Here is an 11687-nt window from a genome sequence, read left to right as displayed (position 1 = left end):
ATGGATTTGCCGGATAACATAAATAGTGTGGGAAAGAAATGCGATTTTGAGAAAGCATTAAATATAACAGGTAAGTCACAAGATTTTTTTTATTCCCGGCTACGAAGGCTAAAAACGCCAAAGTTAATTTAATTCCCATTGTCATTATCAATCCATTACCGACTCACTAAGGGGCACGAGGCTCCCCTCGGAGTAAGGAGGGTACCTTTCACAAATCTTTGAGAACGTCCTGAAGAACGCTTGATGAATTAGTTTGTATGGAAAAATAAATACGCTTCCTTATGCATATGGTCAATTTTTGTAAACACTTCGTTTGCGCGATGCAGTATCTTTGTGGCGCCATCTAGTTTTGGTAATATGCAGACCGCCACAAGGTCATAATAATTATCCCCCGATTATATCCACTAACTTGTCAAAGCATAACCAGAGGGAAAAGGTGAAGTTTACCCAGAATTTTTGTGGACTAAGTGTATTTTTTTTATTTTTATGGATGACAGCCTGTTGTCCTTAATAAATAAAATAAGAAATAATAAAAATACAAAAAATATCTCTTACGTACTCGCGTGGAAGTAGGTAAAGTAATAAATAATGTAGACACGTTCTATTTACTACAATATATTGAATATATTGAAATATAGTAGTTAGTTACAAGTAGTATTATGAAGTGACAATAGTGACATAAAGTACAGAGGTTTAGATTAATCTTATATACTAACCATATTGGGATTGTGTATAAGTTCCATCACGAATGTATTGATACAAATCACGTTAATATAATAATTAAATGAACATGCAATCCGTGCTTACAAATATTCCCTTACAAGCTAAGCACTTTTAACATACATAAAATAAATAATAAATACATATACTACCACAATACACACATCGCCATCTAGTCCCAAAGTAAGCGTAGCTTGTGTTATGGGTACTAAGATAACTGATGGATATTTTTATGAATAATATACATATAAACACCCAGACACTGAAAAACATTCATGTTCATCACACAAACATTTTCCAGTTGTGGGAATCGAACCCACGGCCTTGGACTCAGAAAGCAACGTCGCTGCCCACTGCGCTAATCGGCCAATCAAAAATATATATTACATAAATTTTAGCTTGGGCTTGCTTGCTTTTCTGCGCAGGTTTTGGCAAATACAACTTCACACAGCTGGCAGTATGCTGCCTGCTGATCCTGGCGATGTACATCGACATCTTCGGCTTCTCCGTAGCGCTGCCCAGCGTAGCTTGCGACATGCAGCTCAATACCTCCCAACAGGGCCTACTCTCTGCTGTGCCGCTGATTGGTGAGTGAGGTCAAGGTTTTGTCGTATAAATTAGAATCATCATCATCACATCAACCGATAGACGTCCACTGCTGGACATAGGTCTTTTGTAGGGAGTTCCAAGTTCCACGGTTCTGAGCCGCTTGGATCCAGCGGCTACCTGCGACGCGCTTAATGTCGTCTGTCCACCTCGTTGGGGGTCCACCAACGCTGCGCTTACCAGTTCGGGGCTGCCATTCCAGCACCTTGGGACCCAACGTCCATCACCTTTCCATCGGTCCTCAACGTGCGTATGTTGCCAGGTCAAGACGTCGGGTTTGGCAGCGGAATCTCAGCCGGAGATTATTAACACCCCTTGCCCCGCCGTTACCATAACCGCTGCCAGAGCCAGGAATAGCGGGGCCGCCGGGAACTAGGGGCTGTGGTTTTTTTCTCCTTCCCATTAAAGTTATGCCCGATAATGACCACGCTGGGCAGGCGGGTTGGTCATCGCAGGCATAAATAAGAATATCGAATAGTATATATAAGAAACTACAATAGTAGTAATAGAGCTATTTGTGTCAGAACTATTCCATGGAAGTACTTCCACCATGCTTATTTCTGCCGCGAAGCAGCATTGTTGCAATGCTGTGATTTTTTTTTATTTTTGTCTGTCTGTATGCCTTTTTCTTGGCTATACATTTTTTAAAAGAGTTCATAAGTTTCCTGCAAGATGTCTCCCCTGCCTTATTATTATACTTATTCATTGTAAGGTCACATCTAAGTCGCAAAGAATAATGAATATACTTTAATTGCACACTACAAAAAGTAAATAAAAAAAAGAATAGTATATCAAAACAACGTATACAATTTTGCGGACTTGAAAACATTGTATTGGATAAAAGAAGGCGTACTTTGTGGAAATCCATAATGTATTATGAAAATTAAACTTAATTTGTTAACCCTCAAAAAAAAACCTTGCCGAAGATATGTTTGGTGTGGCGTATAAGGATTGAAGAAATTAAAAATTACACCACACAGATTCTCCTGCTTTTCGCGGAGTATTGCAAATTAAGCTTAATACAATAGTCCTTATGACAATAAGGACTTGAAAACAAATACAGCAAATAACACAAAACACAATAATAGCAAATTAAGCTAAATCTTTTTCTTGTTGTTGTAATTGACGTACCAAGCGTATGGACCACCCTATGATTATTTGAAAACCATCGCCTTTAAACAGAGCAATACTTCGCAGGACCTGCAAGGACTCGTACTGCAACGTGCCCTGTGCCCATCAACCTGAGGTGGAAAGCCTCATCTCAAAGAAATCGAAATTAAAAAACGTCTTTCGGCGTTAGTACAGAGTCGCATCTTAAAATTCTTCGGGCACGTCTCAAGGTGGAGGGCACTAGAGGTCGAGGAAGGTCACCCATGCGATGGACTGATCAGATTAAGTCTGCTGTGGGCGGTCCTTTGCACGAGTGCACCAGGCTTTCGGCCAGCCGAGAAAAGCGGCGGATGCTCGTAGGGCGTGTGACATCTGCCCTAAAAGACGCTTCATGATGACCACGACCACTCTGTCAAGAGTGTTACGACAAAGAAGAAGTACTTCCCCGGACGAGCTCTGTTACAAAAAGCTCTACTTCTAGTATCTTCATTGTGCATCACAAAATTCCTTAAAATAACTGCACCAACTTCAAACTAATAAGATATGTGTTCGTTTCTAGGTGTAATGATATCGTCCTACGCCTGGGGTCTGTGCGCTGACACCTTGGGGAGACGAAAGACGCTATTGTTCGCTATGCCAGCTGGAATGCTTCTCAATCTAGGAGCCAGTATTGCACCGAATTACGCCTCATTGGCCGTGTTGAAGTTCTTTTCAGCTGGCTTGTGAGTACGCATACTTATCTCTTAATGACAATATCACTTGACAGTATTAGTATCAAATAGCTCTGGCCTACTAATCAAGTACAAGTACTTACGTACAGTATCCTAACTGCCCTACTTACGTAATGAAACGCGAGCATTGCTGCGTGAAAGAAGGACGAATTAACGAGTAAAAGAAAAATCGTTTATTTCGTTTCTTACATAGTTAATGATACGTGTTGTGTAGAACATCAAAATACAGGAAGGCGTCACTCTATAGCAACAAAAGACAAGATAAAAAAGAATGTGTCTTAGAGTGTATAGTGTTTTTCAGTGTGTGTGTTTGTGCATGTGTACGTACACACGTGCACAAATACATCGCACAAACACATCGCACACCGCACAAAGAGTGCGTCTATATCCATTTAACAAGACGTCAGAATAATCGACGTTATTTCTCAAGAATCTCGAAAGCTTACTCTCAACAGATTGACTTAACGTTTTAAAAGTTGCCTACAAACTTGAATTTTGTTGAAAAGTTTTATACCATAATGTTTAAGCTGGGAGTGATTATAATGACTAGAATAGTAAAGCAATCAAATTGGTATGACTTACTTGGATGACTTTATTGGATGACTTGAAAGTTTATTTTTCAGCACATCATCAGCGAATGCGGCCGGTTTCGTACTCCTTGGAGAAAGTGTGCCGGTCAGGTTTAGGGGAAGGTTCATGTTCCTCATGGCAAGTGCCACCATGTACGTGCAATTCATTATTTGTGGTGAGTTACTGCCCTTTTGATGAAACCTATAAATCCTAATTTTCACAATAAACTCAGTGCCTGAAGACCAAAGTTGCGTGCGTGTTGCCAGTGATAACCTAGTTCCGAAAAATGGTCACTAACTATCGGCCTCATAAGAAAGCTCTGAGATACATGAAACAAGCTATGCTCGGTGTATAATATCTACGTGATCAAATCAGGAATGAGGATATCCGTAGAAGAACCAGAGTAACCGATATAGCTCCACAGTCACGAGGCTAACGAGTCAAACAAGTCGCAGGAATCCACTGGACCCATATGGCAAAAGACCGTGGTATGTGGAACTACCTACACAAGACAATAGCAGTAGACAGCAATTTGTTGACATGATGATATGAATAATAAAATGATCACCGCCCACCAAACCGAAGCGCCGCATGTGGGTCTATGCTCGAAAACACTTTATAAGAAAGGAGCCCCGAGCATTGTTCACCGCTGGACTTACGCCTTTTATGACAGGGGTTTTCACGCCATAAGCCTTTGCCTGTTGCCCTCCTTGTTTACCAATGAAGCTTTTTCCAAATCCATATCCATCTATAGACCTGTATGTACTTGAATTAAATCCATGTGAACAAATTAGATATAGAAGAATATAAATTTTAGAACATCTATACAGTTAAGTTTCCTAAATTTTTAAGAAACTATTGGCTGGCTTTAAGGCCAAAGATCACAACTTTCTTTATGAGGATATATATTTTGGAAAACCATCGCCCTTGATGGCAAGGACCACGTCTTTCAAAGTTACGCAAAAACTGTGGTTGTTATTTACTACTTCTTTACAGTGATAGCCTTACCAATCACCAGAACATCTTTCACCATTGACGTCACCTGGCTGGCGCTCACATACCGTCCCTGGCGACTGCTGCTCCAAGTCATCAGCATACCGGGTATTATTGGCGTTATCGGCATGTTGTTCCTAAAAGAGAGTCCCAAGTTTCTCTTGAGTAAGGGACAGGAAGAGAAGGCTATCGATGTTCTGAGAGTCATCTATAGGTGGAATAGGGGACTGAATAAGGATACATACCCGGTGAGTGTTTATAAATCAATGTTTCATCTGTCGATCTCTGGCAGTTTTCTCGATCTGCGATTTTTTCGAACTTTCTGGCGCTGTGGTCTTATATGTGGGATGTCAGTTCCAACCCCCGGCCTTATTGCCCCGATGGGAATTTATAATTTCAGAAAGTCTGGTTTAGTTTGGGCCATTAAGTAAGTAAGTTTGTTGTGGGCTTCTTCTTATACCAGGGCGCGTTTCGAACCCTCGTAGCTTTAGTTTAAGTTGTAGTTATCGCCATCACGTCTCACTGCTATGTTCACATTTTGTATATAATCAACGCCATCTATGTGCCTATGTGAATAAAGAAATATTTGACTAGACTGGACTCACTAATTACTAGCCTACCGAAAAATACAAATTGTCTTGTCTTAGACAAGCAGCCGAGTGATTAAACGGTCCGGCACGATGTCCAGAAACTGATTAGGAGTATGGCTATCCAGTCTATACAATAGCAGCCGAGCAGTGTTATTTCGAGATAAAAAGTAGTATATGGTACTGTCTGACCCAAAACTATCACAATCTAAAAAGCACGCAAAAAGTCAAATCAGTGTGCTTTGCTGTTGCTGAGTGAAAGAAAGTGAAACTATCAAATAAACTTTGCCATTAATATGATGATACGTGTCCAGGTGTCCAGGGTGTAAGTTTTTTATACTAGTATGCAAAATTGCAGTGGTTGAGCCAAACATAACAAATAAAAAAACACACTCTCTCTCACTGTCACTCTTTCTTTTCTCTCTCTCTCTCTTCTCATTATTACGAAGCATACTTCCAACACTATCAAAATATTGTAAGATAAATTTAAATTTTTAAATAAGAATAAAATAATAGCCTTAGCCTAATTTATCTTATCTTATTTTTTTATTTTTTTTTTAATTTAAAATTTTTCCAACGAATTAGTTGGGCCATCCAAAGGGGCAATGCTGCCAGCATCTTAGGAACTGTGCCTCACTGCGGTGGTTTCGAAGACGTTTTAGATTTTATTTAGTTTAAAATAGTTTATTTTAGGTTATATTTGTTAAATTAAATTTTCAGGTAAAGTCAATATTCCTAGAGGAGACAGCAATGCCAGACAGTGGCAACGCAACATTCCTGCGTAAGATGTGGAACCAGACAGCACCGCTCTTCCAGCCACCGCTCCTGAAAAACTCTCTGAAACTCTACTACATCTTGCTCTGTGCTTATATGACGTAAGTTTAGAAGTACTTAGTAGAGCTTTTTGTGACCGAACTCGTCTGAGGTAGTACTTCTTCTCTTCTCAGTCGGTTCGCTCTTGTCAGAGCGGTCGTGGTCGTCACTTAAGGGTTGTGGCACGCTTGACTATTCGTCGCCACTCCTCTCTGGCAGCTGCCTTTCTAGCACACTCATGTAAGGTGACAGCCACTGCAGCCTTTATTTGGCCAGCCCATCTCATGGACGATCTTCCGCGTGATCTGGTGCCTCTTTTTTCATGAAAGTCATCATGAAAAAAGAGGTAGTACTACCCCATGCTCATTTCTGCCGCCAAGGAGCATTGCAGTGTTCCGATCTGAAGGTTGCCGGTGTAATTACAGGCACATAAGGCTTAAAGCGTTAGTTTCACAAGGTGGCATGTTGAAGTACGTGTGCAGAAAAACAAGTGGTATCTTCTGGTCAAATACGTCGGCCGCAGATAGTCGCCACCCTACGTACGTAGACGTGCCGGTTGAGTATGACGTGAAAACATCGTGAGGAAACTTGCGTGCCTGAGAGTTCTACAAAATGTTCTCAAAGGTGTGTGGAGTCCACCAATCCGCACTGGGCCAGCGTGGTGGAGCCGGGCTAAACCCTTCTCAATTGGGAGGAGACCTTTGTCGGTAGCGCAGGTCGGTAATGGGTCGATATATATATTACAAAATAATCATTCGAGGTAAGGGAGGCAGTAAAAAGTTATACGCGGTCTTCACCATACTAGCATGTGGAGATCTCTAGCAATAGATTGTTTTTTTAAAGGACATTCAGTCACATCAATTTGATATATTTGTACAGATCCACGGGCTACACGATGTGGGTGCCCACTATGACGAACGCCTACTTTGATGGTGAGGACAGAACAGGCAAGGTGTTCTGCGAGGTGGCCAGCACTGCTGCTTCGTCCAACGATACGGTATATCACCATCATTAGCCCTGGCGCAGCGGTTTTAAGTGAGATTTCCAGGGTTCTACGGCAGGGGAAATTTTTGAGAATCTATAATTTCAAAAATGTTCTAGTCTGCAGTCTTATTACAAGATTTGATCACAAGAAGAGTCGTTTTCGCATTTGGGATTTTTTTTAGAGTCCCAAATCCTGTACTTCTGATTAGCATTTTACAAATGCTCTAAGTAAAATGAATGTTATTTAGATTATCTACAATCATATAATCTAAATAACATGCATTGTACTTTGATATTGAAATATTTCGATACTCGAAAACGACTCCTCGAATGCGAGCGAGAATATAAGGGTACTACTGGTCTGGTGGAAGGGTTTGGCCGTGGCTGGTTACCACACTACCGATAAAGACGCGTTGATTCAGATTGGTCGTTAAATAGAAACTGCAATACCCCCTAATGGTTTGTTAGTTTTTTTTTTTGTCTGTTTGCTTATAATATATAAAGGCCAAATCTAATATCAAAAATCATAAGAAAACCACTGTTCTACAAACCAATCCGGGTATGCGTATGTAATATGTTATGTTACAAGTTCGGCGCCTTTTATTTTAGTCGATCGAGTCGTGGTAGAAGACGCGCAAGCTATAAGCGAGCGCGTTAATCGTAAAAATCATGTAAATGCTATTGATATGATAAGGTCCACGTTACGAGACAGTGTGATGAAAACAATATTGTTGGTATGGTATTCATAGTTAAACAGATCATCATCAAATCCACCAACTACAAGGCACTGGTCTTCTCAGAATAATAATGTTTTGTAATTTATAGTAGCCGTAACCACCGTCGGAGGTAGTTCACGACGCTAGTGCCGACCCTAATGCGAATTTGTAGACTTCTCACACAATTGAGATCATTTTGAAGAGTCTCTAAGGCATCCTTCTTCATTGCAAACATTTTAGGGCAACACAAATTTGAAACTGTCAATGTAGTTAAATTAAGGGATTTGTGTACAACATAATTGGCGCCATTATATAACTAACATAATTCTATGAGATTATTATAAATAAATAATAAATAAATATACTACGACAATACACACATCGCCACCTAGCCCCAAAGTAAGCGTAGCTTGTGTTATGGGTACTAAGATGACTGATGAATATTTTTATGAATTATATATACATAAATACTTAGAAAATACATATAAACACCCAGACACTGAAAAACACTTAATGCTCATCACACAAACATTTTCCAGTTGTGGGAATCGAACCCACGACCTTGGACTCAGAAAGCAGGGTCGCTGCCCACTGCGCCAGTCGGCCGTCAAAATTTTTAATTAATTATAATCTACGTATGGTGGCCAGATAGCATAGGCCACTCTAGTTGAAGGGGCAGAGCATTAACAAACACTTATAATAATAATAAGTGGTATAAACATGGTGTTAGTCCGAATGCCTCTAAACATATGTTGCCAGTGATCACTTACGGGCATGATAAAAAGATTAGTTGCTAAACAGAACTACGAGTATGTTCGGAGTGAGGCTACACAAAATTTGTAATTTGTTTAAAGGGATTTTGTATTATTTCATAACAATATACCGAATAACATATTTCATGTCTCTCAATAAGTTCAAACTTAAATAACAATCGTATTATCTCAATAAAGATACAACAAACGTTTAAAACGCTTCGGTATGAATTGCTCTAGATAGCTAATACTTAAATATTTATTAAATTTTTAAATTGAGTTGTGATAAAACCAGAGTTCAAACAGTTATAAAGCTAGTAGGTAGTGGACTCCATTTATTGGACATGATATCCCTACTACCCTCCCACTAATGATATAAATGCGAAAATTGCTGCGAGATTCAAAAAACTCAGATTTCCATATTTTATAGAACTTACAAAAAAAATTCTTGTACATGTTGTGACATGGCAGTTTTTTTATCAAATGCGCAAAAAGCCTCGCCTCGCGTATGGTGTCCTACATCGTAACTTTTTTTTTAAGCAATAATTTAGCAAGGGGTGTCTGTAAAAGATTACTATATAGGTACGGCTGCCTTTGCACAGAACTGTATAGCTTTTCTGTATCATACATTATTTTCATGAAATAAAGTTGTCTAAAGAAATAAATAAATAATTATTGTCTCCACAGTCCACAACCGATTGCGACAGCGTCATCAAGCCAATGACTCTGTATGCGGTGATGTGCTACTCTGGCATTTCTGGCACCCTGAACATATTCCTGACCTTCATAGTCGGTCCTCTTGGCAAAAGGAGAACCACTATACTAGTCTTCGCGATTGCTATAGTCTGTGGGATCGTTCTCCTGTTCATCAGGATACCCGTAATGAGCATCGCGCTGTTCTATTTCTTTCTCTATGTGGCGCTGATTCTGGGAAATGTTAACACTTATTTGGTGGAGTTGAATCCTACGTATCTGAGGTAAGTGGCCTATGACAAATTCTTTATTATCTTTCTGTATTAGTAATGAATCTACACACTAGATCTAAAAATAGCGCAATCCGCTTTCGTGACCAACATTGCGACCAGTGTGGCACTCCATTAAGACAAGTCAAATTAAAGTCAATTAGCTCAGACAAAATTCAAAAAATTCAAAATTCAGTTATTTTAAGAAGGCCTAATTAATAAGCACTTTTGAAACGTAAAGTCAGTCTGTTTATAGTGACTCTACGGAAGGCAGATTCCACTGAGAAGAGCCGGCAAGAAACTCAGCAGATTGCTCTTTTCCAACATCATTTTAAAGTTTAACCATCTTTAGAATTTTTCTGTTTTGGTGAGAGATCATAGCGGAGGTGCCTGCTTCCAAGCAGCCTTGTCGTTAAGGAATTCATCAATCGTGTAGTAACCACGATTTGTTAAATGTGTTTTGGTAGAATCAGCCTTGCCTACGAGTGGTAGAGTCACAACAAACAGATTCGATGTTTCAAAAGTGCTTGCGTTAGGGCTACTCGAAATAAATAAATTTATAATTTCATGGTTTATCTTTTCAGGGGTATGGCTACCTGTTTATCAGTGGTGGTTGCGCGCGGCTTCGGGTTCTTTAGTGTGCAATTAATAGCTAGCCTACTTGCGGAACATTGCACGCCTATGGTCGCCGGGTACATCGTGCTTATAACATGTAAGTTTTTTTTTTTTTTGCAGCTATACATTCATCTCCATCATCATAACCCACTACCGGCTTAGGCTGTAGTCCACCGGCCCACCGGTCCATGGGCCCACCTTAATGAGTTGATGATGATGAGATACATTATTTACGCTTGATAACAATCATGCCTGCAGAAAAGCAATGATGAAGTCTATTTAGAAGCAGTTTTTTTATGGTTTAAGATACACATTTGCGGGGAGGGCGTTCAAGCGCTCAGGTAGTAACAAAATGTTGCCCAAAATCATTTTTATAAATTAATAGATATAATCTGAATTCGAATCGCTAGTTCCATTCAGTCGGCAGTACCTAAAAGATAACTTCATTTTCGTGGATGTCATACGGCCAAAACAGAAATGCGGATTGATTTTAATTACATTAGTTTATTTAAGGTGGTGCTCTTCATTTTCGCACCAATTAGTTGCTCCCATTATCTTTGTTCAATGGTCCTGTCCGTACGTAGTAGCGAAAAGAGTAAACCATTGGCTAATCCAGGAGCCCTGATTCTCTTTTACATTCTAATAACGAACTCCCCAAAATCTGTGACGTTATAATTTACAGTAATTGTATGAAGAGGAGAAACTGTCACGTGATTATAGAAATATGTATCTACGATTTACGATGGCAATGGACATAGACTTAATATTATTATGCATACTATCGTAATTTTATCAGCAAACAGATAATCCTTGTGTTAATCATATCGTACAAAAGTCTCTAGAGTACAGGTAACTGAACTTAAAAAAAACCGCAGGTCTAACAGCTGTGTTCTCTCAATGTTTGCGTGGAAAAGAATATTAGCTCCGATGCTTATATTTTTAATTGATTATACAGCATTTTTGTCTTAGCGAAAGAAATGCAAACTGTCTGTTTATATTTTATGGACAAACAAAGTGTTCGCAAAAAAAATATAAATAGCAATTTCTCATCCTTTCTGCTTTACCTAACAATTATATTATAATTTTTTTTTTTTCTGTTTCAGCTGGACTATTCGTATCGTTCTTTTTGCCGCCAGACAAACAAACATTAAGTAATGAAAATATTGAGAGCACACAATTATAACATGTAAATAATAAATAATCATTTTGTAAACACCTCTAACCACTAATGGGTCAGTGACTTTAATGAATGACGTGAAGACTAATTTTAGATTAAACTTTTGCTATAACCTTGTAAATATTACTTTACTAAGTAGTTGTAAGTTAAAACCATAATTTAATCAATTCAGTCAATTAATTAAGAATTAAATAAGTAATGATTGTTTTGTGTGTTTTATTTAATCAGTTCAGACTAATCCAATCCAGCATTTGACAGCCATCTTAGCTTTTACTTCAAATTCAATATATTCATTAAACACATTTACTTAAATCTTCCCCTTATGCAATTATTTTGTAGTTCTAATCCAAT

The 11687-nt window shown here is 39.0% G+C and overlaps 1 protein-coding gene across 1 annotated transcript; it reads left to right on the top strand.

Moving 5' to 3' along the window:
• Positions 1-11542, top strand: LOC120626834 (organic cation/carnitine transporter 7-like). Its single transcript, XM_039894601.1, has 10 exons — positions 1-70; positions 1146-1307; positions 2996-3158; positions 3791-3912; positions 4734-4978; positions 6038-6192; positions 7010-7127; positions 9270-9559; positions 10129-10256; positions 11263-11542. Exons 1-10 carry the CDS (start codon positions 1-3, stop codon positions 11340-11342), a joined length of 1533 nt encoding a protein of 510 aa, XP_039750535.1. The 3' UTR covers positions 11343-11542.
• Positions 11543-11687: the final 145 nt, after the last annotated feature.

This window comes from Pararge aegeria, chromosome 10 (assembly GCF_905163445.1).
Source record: "Pararge aegeria chromosome 10, ilParAegt1.1, whole genome shotgun sequence".
Classification (NCBI taxonomy): domain Eukaryota; kingdom Metazoa; phylum Arthropoda; class Insecta; order Lepidoptera; family Nymphalidae; genus Pararge; species Pararge aegeria.
Note: the sequence above shows the minus strand (reverse complement) of the source record. Positions and strands in the feature narration are given on the sequence as shown.